Source organism: Poromitra crassiceps (genome assembly GCF_964638095.1).
Source record: "Poromitra crassiceps genome assembly, chromosome: 11".
NCBI lineage: Eukaryota > Metazoa > Chordata > Actinopteri > Beryciformes > Melamphaidae > Poromitra > Poromitra crassiceps.
In genome coordinates, this window is record NC_139643.1 from 16,871,715 (window position 1) to 16,886,693 (window position 14,979).

A 14,979-nucleotide genomic window follows, 5' to 3' on the forward strand; every position below is an offset into this window, starting at 1 on the left:
GCTGGAGGACAGTTCACATACGTGACACTCTGTAAAAAATAATATCAAGTTCAGCAAGGTGACAAGGCAGGACAGCAAACACATCAGCGGTAGCCATGGAAACAGTCCTCCATCTTGCATGTATCCTACATCTATCCTGCATTAATACTACACACTACAACACTGTTATCTATTAATTATAATCATTATACAATTTACAGTTGTTCCATTTCAATCTGTCAACTTACATAAACAGATGATTGAGAATGAATCTATATAGGTCCCTATCGTTGCATCGGCGCTGTTTCTAGGCCGAACGCCTGGCGCAGCTCAAATCAGTGGGCGTGGACCAGCGCAATTGATATCGTCGTGCTGGCGCTACACGCAGCCTAAAGCATTACAACCACGCCTTTTAAGCGTAAAATTATGCACCGTCATGCTCATTGGATAACTGCAATAAACGAATCGCACGCTTGCCTTTTTAGCTCCAATTCCAGTGATCCCGCAAAACCAGACGAAAGCCAAACGCTCTGCCCCCCCCCCCCCCCCTCCCTTCATCCAGTCTGTATGTCTGCATTATAGGCTATTATTCCATATTATTATGCTTCTAAAACCAATCTAACTGCAGTTTCAATACTGCAAGCATGTAAATACGCTACACTATAGCAAGATCAAAGTGAAAATAATGTTCTAAACGCATCAGCTAGAAAAATATAGCCTATTAGATTGGTGAAAGTTTGTCCAGAAAGATATCATTTTATCTCGCCTGCTGCAGGAAGGATGATGCACATAAATATAGACATCACAGTATAGCAGATGACAGTAGAAGCTTCCGAAGCGCGTTCCGCTGTCACTTATCTAAATCACGTTAAATCCACACAGGGTATATATAGGCTCAAGAGGACATATATGTTTCACATAGGGTGGTGTTTCATTTCGATGTTTTATTTGGTCCAATATTGAAATCTTCTACAATTGCAGGTTGTCTTACCATTACACATTATTTTAGATCTACCTTTTATATCTATTTCGGCTCATTTGGTTGCTATTTAGTAGCGAAATGGAGGACCCAATTGCATGCTGGGACAGGGACATTCACAGGCAGTAAACTTACAACTGCTATTTCCTATGGGAAGCTGGGTGCTGCTATGTGTTGTGTCTGTCTGAGCGAGGAAGTCAGAGAGAGAGAGAGAAGGGTGACAGAGAAGCGGCAGAAGAGCACTGGCGCACTGAATAGGCCTGGTTTCAGAGAGAGACAGAGAAGGGTGACAGGGGAGAGGCAGCAGAAGAGCACTGGCGCACTGAATAGGCCTGGTTTTCAAAGGCGCAAAGCGCTAAATTTAGGGGGGGTGCGAAGATAGCAGTACGCCGAGATTTAAGGCCGACACGCCCACTTTGGCCCATTCTGGGACTGCGCCACGCCCATTCGGCCTAAAGCGCATTTGGCAGCGTAAAGCCATATTGATATCGTCCCAAAACAGGCGCAAGGCACGTTTTTTTGCGTTTAAGGCCCGTTTTAGCGCCGAAGGCCTGTGGGAGAATAGGGCCCATAGAGTTTAGTATGTCGTCTAGGCTCTGATCCTGTCACTCCCTGCAGGATACACCTAGCTTGGGCCAGATCTACTAAACTAAAGGTTTGTACCATGCAGTGCAAATCACATTGCAGGGGCTAAAACTGCACTGATTCAAATTCCTCATTTGTAATATGATTACTCACTATTAAAATGAATTTAAATTAATCTTGAGATTTTGAATCTTAAAGCCTAAGACGGCACACAGAGCATTTGCGCCTGAAATCATGGGTCAGCTTCCATGCGTGATGACTTAGTGCTGCCTATATGTGTAGAAGCTATGGTGGAAACCATTGACTGTATAATATATGGACAACACGTCTCCACTTCCTACCACTTAAAATGAAGCCAAAATATCTTGTTTCAGCGAGCTGCCATCTTGCTTGTTTGGCTGCATTTATTGTATCTGGAGTTTCTGCAGTAAAGTCGGGCAGAGCCACCGTCTGACGGTTTGAGAGTGGCTGTGTCACAGCTGTCAATCAGCCCTTTTTATATCACCAATTAACAAATTAAAAACAAACGTATTAGAAGAACGAGGACTTGAACATACATCAACGTGATAAGAACTAGGGATGTTCGATATTGGCTTTTTTACCGATATCCGATATCCGATAATGTCCAACTCTTAATTTCCGATACCGATATCAACCGATATCAACCGATACCGATATAAGCGGGCTTTTTTTCCACCAAAATTTCACGTAACAAGTTACATAATGTAGCTTAATGTAGCTGAAGAGTTTAATATATAATATGCATGTTGTGTTAAAGTTGTAAGTGTTAGAGAAGCGAGCTTGTGACCAGAAGGTTGTCGGTTCAATCCCCGGGACCGGCAGGATAAATCTGGGTGGGGAAAGTGAAAAGGCAGCGCTTGCCCCTCCCTCATTACCACCACTGAAGTGCCCTTGAGCAAGGCCCTTAACCCCAACCGTACCAGTGGAGCTGCTCAGTGGCCAACAGATCAGACTGTGGTTGTACTGGTCAGCTTCCAGGTATGAATGTGTGTGTGAATGTGAACAGGGCACTCCTGAAAAAGAGAGCATTGCTCTCAGTGAGACTCCCCCTGTATTTAAAAAAAAAAAAAAAAAAAAATATATATATATATATATATATATATATATATATATATATATATATATATATATATATATCGGCATGAAAACCGATACAGATATTTTCCGATATCGATTTTTTATGCTAATATCGGCCGATAATATCGGTATGCCGATAATATCGGACATCCCTAATAAGAACGACCTAAGATGACAGAAACCATGTTAGCTGAAAATATATTTGACGTGTCCCTCACTCATAAATAACATACCTTATGGACAGTTCCAAAGGTTACGGAGAATATGTAACAGTGAATCTGATTTTAAAGTAAAAAGTGGGGAAATGTACAATCGATTTAAAGAACGGGGCTATTCTCACTCACAGCATTTTAGAACCGGCACTATCGAAAGACAAGGACTTGAATCGGGACTCCCTTCTGAAGAAAAAAACCCCGAAAGCTAAAACCGATAGGGTTTATTTCTCCACTCAGTACAGCACCTTAAGGCTCGGGCAGTCAGCAACATCATTAAGAGGAACTGGAACATTATACAATGTGATGAGACACTCAGTAAAGTCTTCCCAGAGCCCCCTGTGTTTTCTTTTAGAAGGGCGCCCGCCCTTGGTGATAGACTTGTGCGCAGCCATCTACCTGTAGAACGAGCTACATGGCTACCCAAGGCACCAGCTGGTACTTTCGCATGCGGACATTGTAAACAATGTGATGTAGTGGTCAAATCAAAGGGCTTTACACACCCGACCACAAAAATTACTTACAAAATGAATCATTTCATTAACTGTAAGACTACACACGTGGTTTATATTTTGTCATGCTCTAAATGCAATGCGTTCTACGTAGGGCGCACAAAACGTAGACTGCAGGACAGATTATATGAGCATAAGCATGCAGTTCAGATAGGAAACATTGAATATGCCATGACAAAGCATCTTAAAGATGTTCATCAATGTTCTTCCAATTCCTTCACAGCCATTGGTATGGATTGTGTGCCCCAGACCATCCGACGAGGAGATAGACAGAAAGCCTTGAACCAAAAAGAAAGCCGGTGGATTCACAAATGACAGGCTACTGTCCCCCCGGGTCTTAATGATTCTATTGATATGTTGTCCTGTTTATGAATGCCTCATTTATGATGCCTTTAATAAGTTATGGGTTTGATGCAATGGCCAGTGATTATTCTATACTCTACTGTGTAAGTAGTCATATTGGTCTTTTATTATATTGTAGCGAATCAGTGTTACACATACAGTGGTGAGCAATGGTAGTGTCTCGACTACAGATAGGAACTGATGTGTGGGAGTGTTATTGGGGAACACTATGCTGTTGGGGATACTTCCGGGGGGAGACTGAGCATGCGCGGTCAGTCTCCAGACACTGCCTAGAGGGAATGCTGCTAGCTATGAGCGTGACAACCGCTGAGAGTTGTAATATAACTAACTGATAATAAAGAACCCTGTACCAGCAAGAAGCCTCTGCCTCATGAGTTACCAGGAACGTTACACTGGCGTCAGACGTTTAAACGGTGAATATTGCCTCCAGAATCGGCGAGATGGTTAACAAGTTCCTGAAGAAAGAGCGGAAAAGACTCAAATGAGAGGCGGGAAAAGCAAGAGCCGGGGCAGACTACCAGGCATCCGAAGAGGAGGATGTCTGGGTAGACGCGGCCGCTACCACAGAGATCCAAGCGGGGAAAGCAGCAGAAAGCCTGGGGTTGGTGAGGATAAAATCCGAGCTAGACGGCGCTATCACCGTAGCCACGGAAGCTATCCCGCGGCTCAAGGGAGCTAGCAGGCAAGCTAGCGAGGCGGGAGAAGGAGCGGAAAAACCGGGGCCGGTGAGAGTGAAGACCGAGCGGGTTGACATTGCCGCTGTAGCCATGGAGGCTGTGCCACAGCCCAGCGGAGCTAGCCTGCGAGCCGAGGACAAAGACGGGACACGGGTCGAGGCGACAAAGGACAGCGGGCGGCGAGGAAGAAAGGAAATCACCCCGCCAAAATTCAACGGTAAAGGCGAGTGGGAGCCATATTGCACAATGTTTAACGTAGCAGCGGACATGAATGGCTGGTCGAGGGAAGAGAGAGCCAGTCACCTGGTGATGTCACTCGAGGGCGAAGCTATAACATGTGTGGCGGAAATGGCAGATACAAAAGACTTAGACGTTGTGATGGCGGCCCTGAGGAGGCGTTTTGGACAGTGCAAAGAAGAAGGCATCATGGTCGCGGAACTGTGTAACAGGCGTAGACGACCAGGGGAGTCGCTGCGGGCGCTGGCTACAGACATTGAGATCCTCAGCCGGCGCGTATACAGCCGGTTGCCGCCAGAAGCACTAGACGAGCTAGCCCGAAATTACTTCATCCAGGCTATCGCGCCGCGAGGACTAAGAGAGCAAGTAATGCTGCAACGGCCAAAGACACTAGAAGTAGCGCTGGAGCTGGCGTTTGAAAGAGAGACAGTAGAGGGCTGGGCCATGAACAGCGAAGAGGGGAGAGCTGTCCCCGTGGCGAGAATGGCAGCAGGAAGCCCGATACAAGAAGAGCCAGCGTGGAAGACGGCGTTGACAGAGCAAGGCAACATGGTGAAAGAACTGTCCGAGTCAGTACAACAGCTAAAAGAACAACTGCTCCGCAGAGCGACCCTGCAGTCCAACCCCGCTCGGCAGCCCACCCAGCGGAACAACAGCTGGGCCAGAGGGATCTGCTGGGGATGTGGACGCCCCGGGCATCGGGAAGCAGACTGCCGCCGGGGAGCGTGGAACCAGGGAAACGGCACAGGGCCCGTCCAGATGGGGCGAGACGGGTCTACGATGTCACAGTCCCCGTAGCCACGTCGTCGCAGGAAGGAGCCCACCGACAGCAACGGGGAGGTGGGGCTCCGCCGTGCCCCGAAGTAGACGACATCGCCGGAGCTGTCAACATGCAGAGCGGGCCGCGCGCGATGAACGGCTGCCATGTTCCAGTCTACCTACAGGGGAGATACTGCGCCGCCCTGGTGGACACGGGGTGTACGGCAACGCTGGTGAACGTCAACATGATGCCCGAGGGGACGCGCCTGGAGCAGCCAGCAGCACAGCTGCTAAGAACAGTATCCGGTGAGTTGATGCCAATGAGGGGGAGGGGACACGTAATGATAACAGTGGGGGGACAGACAGTGGACTTTCCGGTGTGGGTGGTAGAAATGGCGGGGCCCTGCATCCTGGGGGAAGACTACTTAACGCTGAACAAATGCACAGTAGACCTAGGAAAAAGCACATTGACATTTGCAGGGGGGCCAGTAGTCCAGATGGGCCACCCTCCCACCGTTCCAGGGGAGCGGCCTAACGTTAACAACATCACCGTGTACCGCGTCACCGTAGAGCATGAGCCCCACCCAGCAGACCAAGCCCCTCCACAAAGCCACGCCCCAAGCCCACCTCCAAACACTTGCCCTCAGCCAGCGCAACAGGCAGAGGGGGAGAGAGAGAGGTTAGAGATGCTCAGGAGATTACACCAACGCCAGAGCGAAGGGTTAGAACCCCAGCAGAGCGATGAACTGTGGAGGGTACTAGAGGAATATAAAGACATTTTCGCGATGTCGGACGATGAGCTAGGCTGTACCCACCTGGTAGAACACCAAATAGACACTGAAGGGGCGCGGCCCATCAGGTCGTATCCCTGTCGAGTCCCAGCAGCAAGAAGAGATATAGCGAACGAAGCTGTAGAGAACATGCTGAGGGCGGGGATCATCGAGCCGTCAGAGAGCCCATGGGCGTCGGGGGTAGTGTTGGTGAAGAAGAAAAATAGCGCGAAGATGCGATTCTGCGTAGACTATAGAGGGCTGAACAAGGTGACAAAAAAAGACGCGTACCCGCTGCCCGTCATCGAGGAGCTGTTAGACATAGTGGGGGAGTCATCCTGGTTCTCATCCCTAGACCTCCGCAGTGGGTACTGGCAGGTGCCCCTCTGCGACGATGCCAAACCAAAGACCGCCTTCCGCACCGAGAGAGGACTGTGGCAGTTTCGAGTACTCAGTTTCGGACTGTGCAACGCACCCGCAACGTTCGAGAGGTTCATGGAGAAACTGCTCGGGGACATTCCCCAAACCGAATGCGTCGTATACTTAGATGACATATTGACACACGGGGGCTCGTTTCAGGCAGCGGTGGGGGCGTTACGAAAGGTCCTACAGAAGATAGCAGAGGCAGGTCTAAAGCTACACCCAGATAAGTGCCACTTCCTGAAGAGGAGGGTGGAGTTCTTGGGACATGGCATCGGTGCGGGGGGCATTCGCACTCTGGAGGAAAAAACACGGGCACTCGTAGAGTGGCCCACCCCCAGAGACAAAAGAGAACTCGAGAGCTTCGTAGGGTTAGCATCCTACTACAGGAAATTTGTAAAAGGATTTTCTGACATCGCAGAGCCACTGTTCCGGCTTAAAGAAAAGAACGCAGACTTCAACTGGACAGCAGAATGCCACCTAGCGTTCGAGGCCCTCAAGAAAGCGCTGACCGAGTCCCCAGTGCTTAGAGCACCAGACCCCGCACTGCCGTTCCTATTAGACACTGATGCCAGCAATGGGGGTATGGGGGCCGTGCTGTCCCAGGCAGGGCCTGAAGGGGAGCGGGTGGTGGCGTACTTTAGCAAGACGTTTGATAAGACAGAAAGAAACTACTGCGTCACACGCCGGGAGCTCCTAGCCGTCGTAGAAGCACTAAGACACTTTAGATACTACCTCCTGGGACAGCCTCAGTTCACCATACGGACCGATCACTCAGCACTGCAGTGGTTATGGTCCTTCCGGGAGCCGGAGGGACAGGTGTGCCGCTGGTTAGAGAGAATGGCGGACTACAACTTCACCATAGAGCACAGAGCAGGGACACACCACGTCAATGCAGACGCCCTGTCACGACGACCCTGCGCAGAAAGGGGGTGTGTGTACTGCGAGAAGAGAGAGGGGAGAGAGAGAGAGCTCCAAGAGGAAGCTAGAATATGCCCTAACCACACGGGGGATGGACCGGTGTGCAAGACGCTGCGGATGGCAGAGGCAGCAGATTGGAGGGGCCACCAAGAAAACGACAGGGAGCTGTCGCCAGTACTGCAATGGGTAGAAGAGGGCCAGAAGCCGCCCTGGGAGGAGGTGGCAGGGGCCACCGACACAACCAAAGGGCTGTGGGCAGGGTTCGACACCCTGAGATTGAGCAGCGGAGTGCTGATGAAGTCCTGGAAGGAGCCAGCAACAGGAGAAAATAAGTGGCGGAAAGTAGTGCCGACGACGCTGAGGGAAGAGGTGTGCAGGAGTTGCCATGGAACTGTAGGGGCTGGGCACTTTGGGGTAAGCAAAACCCTCCGTCGCATCAGACAAGGCTTTTATTGGGGGAGGATGAGGAGAGACGTACAGGACTTCTGTCAACGCTGCGACCTCTGCGCAGCGTACAAAGGTCCGTTAGACCAGTCTCGCGCCCCGCTCCAACAGCTAGCAGCAGGAGCCCCCATGGAGAGGGTAGCAGTAGACGTGATGGGACCTTTCCCACGCTCAGACAGTGGAAATCGATACGTCCTGGCCGCCATGGACTATTTCACAAAATGGCCAGAGGCATACGCACTGCCCGACCAGGAGGCGGGGACGGTGGTCGACGCACTAGTAACAGGCATGTTCAGTAGGTTCGGAGCACCAGAGACCCTACACAGTGACCAAGGAAGAAACTTTGAGTCACGAGTGTTCGCCACCATGTGCGAGAAACTGAACATTAAAAAGACACGGACCACAGCATTGCACCCCCAGAGCGATGGCCTACTAGAAAGATTCAATCAGACGCTGAAAAAGCAGTTGGCCATCCTCACTGAGGAGCACCAGAAAGACTGGGACACGCACCTGCCTCTCATCCTCACGGCCTACAGATCTGCCACACAAGAGTCCACCTCCTGCACACCCGCTCTGCTCATGTTGGGCCGAGAACTGCGGACACCAGCAGAAATGGCGTTCGGCAAACCACCAGATGCACTGGACACGCCCCCGGGGCGAGAGTATGCCAGGAGGCTACAAGATCGATTAGAGTCCGCTCACAACTTCGCTCGGGACCAGCTGGAGAAAGCGGGCATGAAACATAAAAGGAACTATGACGTGAGGGCAAAGGGAAACCATTTCCAGGGGGGGGAGTTGGTCTGGGTGTACACACCCCGGAGAAAAAAAGGGCGTAGCCCTAAACTGGACTGTCACTGGACAGGCCCATGCAGGGTCATGGAGAGAATGGGGGAGGTGGTGTACCGAGTGCAGATGCCACTTGGTGGCAAGAAGGTACTCCACCGAGACAGGTTGGCCCCATACCGGGGGGGGTTGCACCCTTCCCCCAGATCTCGGCCGCCCAGCGGTTTCACCTAGACATGCTGAAAGAAGGAATCTGTTTCCACAGAGAGGGGCGTCCGGCCATGACCGGGCGGCCACCACTCAGGGACTTGAAGCCCCAGAGACACTGCAGGTGGGATCAGCCCCACAGGCAGATTCACAGAGACTAACACGGCCACGGAGAGAGCCAAGGTCTCCAGGACACTTCGAGGACTTTGAGTTATATTAAAAAAAAAAAAAAAAAGGAGGAGATGGTGGTTGGAAATGTTGTAACAAAAAAAGTAAATGATGTGCATGGCATGAGATATTGTGGGGGAGGAAAGATGGGGGAGAAGGCTGAGATTGAGACATAAAATGTGGTGACATAAAATGTGGTTAAAAAACAAAGAAGCTGCTAAAAAGCAAAGAAAAGATGTTGGGTGTGTTTTGGTACAGGGGGATGTGTGATGTGGTATCAACGTGGGCGTTGACCTTATTGTTGGGCGGGGAGTATGTAGCGAATCAGTGTTACACATACAGTGGTGAGCAATGGTAGTGTCTCGACTACAGATAGGAACTGATGTGTGGGAGTGTTATTGGGGAACACTATGCTGTTGGGGATACTTCCGGGGGGAGACTGAGCATGCGCGGTCAGTCTCCAGACACTGCCTAGAGGGCTAGCTATGAGCGTGACAACCGCTGAGAGTTGTAATATAACTAACTGATAATAAAGAACCCTGTACCAGCAAGAAGCCTCTGCCTCATGAGTTACCAGGAACGTTACAATATTGTCCTGTGATGTTTCATGGATTTTTTATGTTTTTTGTGAATCTGTATTCTAAGTATCTGGTGTTTGCTGACCCCTACAGGCTTTACAGATTTGACTGTTGTGATTTACTATGACATGATTAGGCACAAGCTGTTGGTCATTGGTAATCAAGACCTTGTCTTCAGTCAGCACTGGGGTTCAGCTCATTCAGATTGTCCCTGATGAAGGCTTAGGCCGAAACATGTTGGAGTGTTTGAACTAGCCAAGATAGAATAAAGGCTTTTTATTCATAAGAAGAGTTGCCTTGGACTTTTTTCAACTTTTATATTTGACGTGTACTTTGATTGTTTACTTTTGATTTGGCTCAGGTCCCGTCCCGGGATTTATGACCCATACCAGCCACCAGAGGGCAATGGAGATCTTTTGTCTTACTTGACAAGGTGTCTGGGTGTCATGTCTAGGTGACATGATGTCCATTATACCGTCAAGGGTAGAAACTATGAGAATAAACAGAGATACAAAGAGTTAAAGTAACTCACCTGCAGGTTTATGGAGCCTGAGTTTCCCCTGGTGTTTGAACCTGTGGAAGAGACAGTACAAAGCTTTTTATATGTGTGTGTGTGTGTGTGTGTGTGTGTGTGTGTGTGTGTGTGTGTGTGGGGGGGGGGTGGGGGGGGGGGGGTTGTCTATTTAAATTGTACTAGTGTTGAAGTTGCTACTGAAGAATGATGGAGATTGAGAACTCACCATCACTTTCCCTCTTTCTCTTCCATCTGTAGAGCAGCAGCAGACTGTCAGTCAGCAGCACCAAAACAACCACAACAACAACAGTCACAAACACAGCCACGACCAGGAAGTCTCCTGGGCGAGAGAGATAGAGGGAGAGTGGGGAAGAGGGGAGAGAGAGGGAGGGAGGGAGAAAGAGAGAGAGAGAGAGAGAGAGAGAGAGAGAGAGAGAGAAGTAGGGGGTACAGGATCAAAAAGATAACATTAATATTATAAATGAGAGGATCATGCTAGACGTGTGGTGTGTGTGTGTGTGTGTGTGTGTGTGTGTGTGTGTGTGTGTATTTCAGCAGCAGTGTGGCCGTCGTGGAAGATAATAGTGCTTGACCTTGGCTGTGTCAAGACCAGGGTCTGAGCTGGTCTTGACACATTGTTTCCAGTCCACCATAACATGGCACAATGCCAGAATGTTCACTGGCCACACCTCCTTTTCAGACCGGCACACCCACAGGTGCAGGTGAGGACTCAAACCTGGTTCCTATCTAGGCTATCTTGCATGAGCGCACAACCTCAAATTAGCAGGTGCACCGTGCACGGGTTGGAAGATAGCAATGACAGCCAGGGCTAACGCTAACGCAAGTTGCCCCGCCTTTGTGCAGGTGAGAGATAGGACCCTCTAAACATATGACTCTAAACATTATGACAATTTAGTTTAATTCATGTATAAAACATTTTACATTGTGAAAAATATCACAACATTTTTACAGCATGTGTGGAATTGTCTTACTTGTCTCATTTGGAGAGGAGGATTCAGCTCTGGCTGTTGTAGCTGGTGGTGGTGTTGGTGGTGATGGTGTTGTTGTGGTTGGTGTTGTTGTTGTTGGTGGTGGTGGTGTTGGTGGTGGTGTTGTTGTAGTTGGTGGTGTTGTTGTGGTTGGTGATGGTGTTGTTGTTGTAGTTGGTGGTGGTGTAGTTGTAGTTGGTGGTGTTGTTGTTGTGGTTGGTGATGGTGTTGTTGTTGTAGTTGGTGGTGGTGTTGTTGTAGTTGGTGGTGTTGTTGTTGTGGTTGGTGATGGTGTTGTTGTAGTTGGTGGTGGTGGTGTTGTTGTAGCTGGTGTTGTTGGTGGTGTTGTTGTAGTTGGTGGTGGTGGAGGTGTTGGTGGTGATGGTGTTGCTGCAGGCAGTTCAGGTGAAGGAAGAGGAACTGGTTAAAGGTGGGGAAAAACATTATGTTATATAATTGATTAAAAACTAGAACGACCGCAACGCGGACTTATGCCTCCGCCATTAGTTAATTCTTGAGTCCAAATCGCCATTTGAGGCAAATTGGAAGAAATTCCGTGAAGGCGCTCCTGTGATGTTGTGTTACAGAGCTTGGAAATTGGGTGTGTGAGAGCTCACCTTGACCTTTGACCTTTGACCACCAAAATGTAATCAGATCATCCTTGAGTCTAAGGCGATGTTTGAGGCAAATTTGATGAAATTCCGTCAAGGCATTTGTGAGATATCGCGTTAACAAGCTGGAAAATGGCGTTTGAGAGGTCACAGTGACCTTGACCTTTGACCTTTGACCACCAAAATGTAATCAGTTCATCCTTGAGTCCAAGTCAATGTTTGAGACAAGTTTGATAAAATTGCGTAAAGGCATTCCTGAGATATCGCGTTAACAAGCTTGAAAATGGCGTTTGAGAGGTCACAGTGACCTTGACCTTTGACCTTGGACCACCAAAATCTAATCAGATCATCCTTGGGCCTAAGTGAATGTTTAAGGCGAATCTGATGAAATTTGGTCAAGTTGTCCCTCAGATATCGCGTTAACAAGCTTGAAAATGGCGTTTGAGAGGTCACAGTGACCTTGACCTTTGACCTTGGACCACCAAAATGTAATCAGATCATCCTTGGGCCTAAGTGAATGTTTAAGGCGAATCTGATGAAATGTGGTCAAGTTGTTCCTCAGATATCGCGTTAACAAGCTTGAAAATGGCGTTCGAGAGGTCACAGTGACCTTGACCTTTGACCTTGGACCACCAAAATGTAATCAGATCATCCTTGGGCCTAAGTGAATGTTTAAGGCGAATCTGATGAAATTTCGTCAAGTTGTTCCTCAGATATCGCGTTAACAAGCTTGAAAATGGCGTTCGAGAGGTCACAGTGACCTTGACCTTTGACCTTGGACCACCAAAATCTAATCAGATCATCCTTGAGCCTAAGTGAATGTTTAAGGCGAATCTGATGAAATTCCGTCAAGGCGTTCCTCAGATATGGCGTTAACAAACATCCGTACGGACGGACGGACATCCGTACGTACGTACGGACGGACAACCCGGATCCATAATGCCTTCGGCCTGGCCTGGCTATCGCCGGCGGAGGCATAAAAATCTAATTCTACCTTCTAACGCTTAGATCCAGTTAGCATATTCACCATAATAATAATAAATAATAAATAATAATAATAATAATAATAATAATAATAATAATAATAATAATAATAATAATAATAAATGTAGCTGCAAGTTGGCATCTGAGGGGTCCAAGCACAATTTGAAAAGACAAACAGATTGACCAAACATTCCAGAAATAGAAGCTGACATTTTTTCCGGGATTCCGGTAGGATTTTTATTTTTATTGTCATTTTATTGTTCATCACGGGATGGGAAAAAAAGTCAACGGGAATGGGCGGGAGCGGGAATCATGAAAACAAGACCAGCTTTTATTGCTATATGTTTTTGTTTTTTTTACAGTTTGAATGAAACCTGCAGTAGAACACAAAGTAAAGTAAAAAGAGGAGAGGGAGAACATCAAATCCAAATCATTGCATTGCCTAAAGACTAACGCCACCGCGGGTGGGGGGGCGTGGGGGGAGAAGCCTGATGGGACGGGAGTCATTCTAAAATAAAGCGGGATGGGAATATTTCTGTGAGTGGGACGTGACGGGAGTGTGTCACCATCCAGAAGACACAAAGACAGACACAAACTGACATGTTGTCAAGTTCAGACATGCAGTCTTATAGGTTTAGTGTCGGCACGTGACTTCTGTCAAGTTCATCTTTTCATTATAATCACATTGATGGAGTTGTTCACAACTGACAAACGTCTTAATGACTAATGAGTTTAGAAAGGACAAGTCTGGATTAGATCTCACAAACTTCCACATGAAAGGTTGAGGCTTTACCTACTGAGCCAAACGCCTGCCTACGTTTAGTGAGGAGAAACTAACTAAATGGAGAAGTCTGATACTGCTACCTATGGCAAGTAGGACTTGTCCACCTGGGGATTCAAACCCTGGACCTTTGTAACTCCAAAGAAGGTGTCTTTACTGCCTGCTCCACTGAAGAGACATTCATGTTTACACACAAAACATTACAGAAGGTAGAACAAGAACAGCGCTCACGTAGCACACAGGGCATCTATATTCTACAAATCTTTAAACGCATCGCAAACAGATATTTGTAATAATCTGAGAATCATCTGGCAGAGGGACTTGGGGTGTGATATCAGTGAGGAAGAATGGTTAAAGATATTAGCGAATAGGGGGAAATATATAAAGGAGGCGAGGGGGAAATTTACTCAATATAAGTTAATACACAGGTTTTATTTTACGCCCTCTAAGCTTCACAGGATGGGTTTGATGGCCAATAATTTATGTTGGAAATGTCAGGCAGAGACGGGAATGTTTTTACATGATGCAATATGGGAGTGATGCAAACTGCTTTACCCGTTTTGGGAAAAAGTAATAGAATACATAGGGAAATGGTTGGGTTCGGAGGTGCCTGTGTCACCAAGGTTATGCCTGTTGGGGGACCAAACAGAAGTGCCAAATATATCGAAGTACGACTTTGCAGTGATAAATGTAGGCGTGGTCATGGCTGCCAGAATGATTCTCAGATTATGGAAAAGTACATCCTCTCCAGATTTAAAAAAAGTGGGTAGAATTCATGTTAGAAATAGTATCATATGAACACATGTTGGCAAGAGTCAATGATAGAAATGAGGATTTCAAAATTGCATGGGACCGCTTCTTTGCTCATAGCACGACTGGGACACTGTGATGTGGCTATATTATAATTATATTGCTTTAATTATTTTATTTTTTGTTGTGAATATATCAAGAAACCAAGTATGTTCATTTATTACAGGCCTGGAAATGTTTGTTTGTGTTTATGTTGTCTGTGTGTGTAAATAAATAAAAACTTTATTTACAAAAAAAAAGAACAGCGCTCACTGCTTGAACTATCTTGATGAACCCTCAGGGAGCACATGGAGAACATGCAAACTCCACACAGAAAGGCCAGAAAGGCCCTTTTGACGAGCCCACCTGGGCGGTAGGCACTGAGGACATGGGGATGGGGACACACCCTCAGCACCCACAGCGTCCCAGGCGGGATTCGAACCGAGAACCTTCTTGCTGTGAGGCGACACGACAGCGCTACCACTGCACCACCGTGCCTCTGACTTTTTCTTTGCAGAGCTGTAACTTGATGAAATTGTCAAGTCTTCCTACAATCCTACAAGTCAGGTGTAAGAAGTAAAAGTGTCTCTCCTCCTCCATCAGCTGTGATCCCAGTCTT

General features: G+C 47.9%; 1 protein-coding gene across 1 annotated transcript in view; it reads right to left on the bottom strand.

Moving 5' to 3' along the window:
- The window catches only part of LOC310784861 (class I histocompatibility antigen, F10 alpha chain-like), a gene marked incomplete at both ends in the record, with an annotated part of 39,133 nt that overhangs the window by 1,126 nt on the left and 23,028 nt on the right, over positions 1 to 14,979 (bottom strand). The window contains one exon of the mRNA XM_083645896.1: positions 10,118 to 10,182. Coding sequence (XP_083502022.1) covers positions 10,118 to 10,182 — 65 coding nt within the window. The remainder of the gene's footprint in view (positions 1 to 10,117; positions 10,183 to 14,979) is intronic.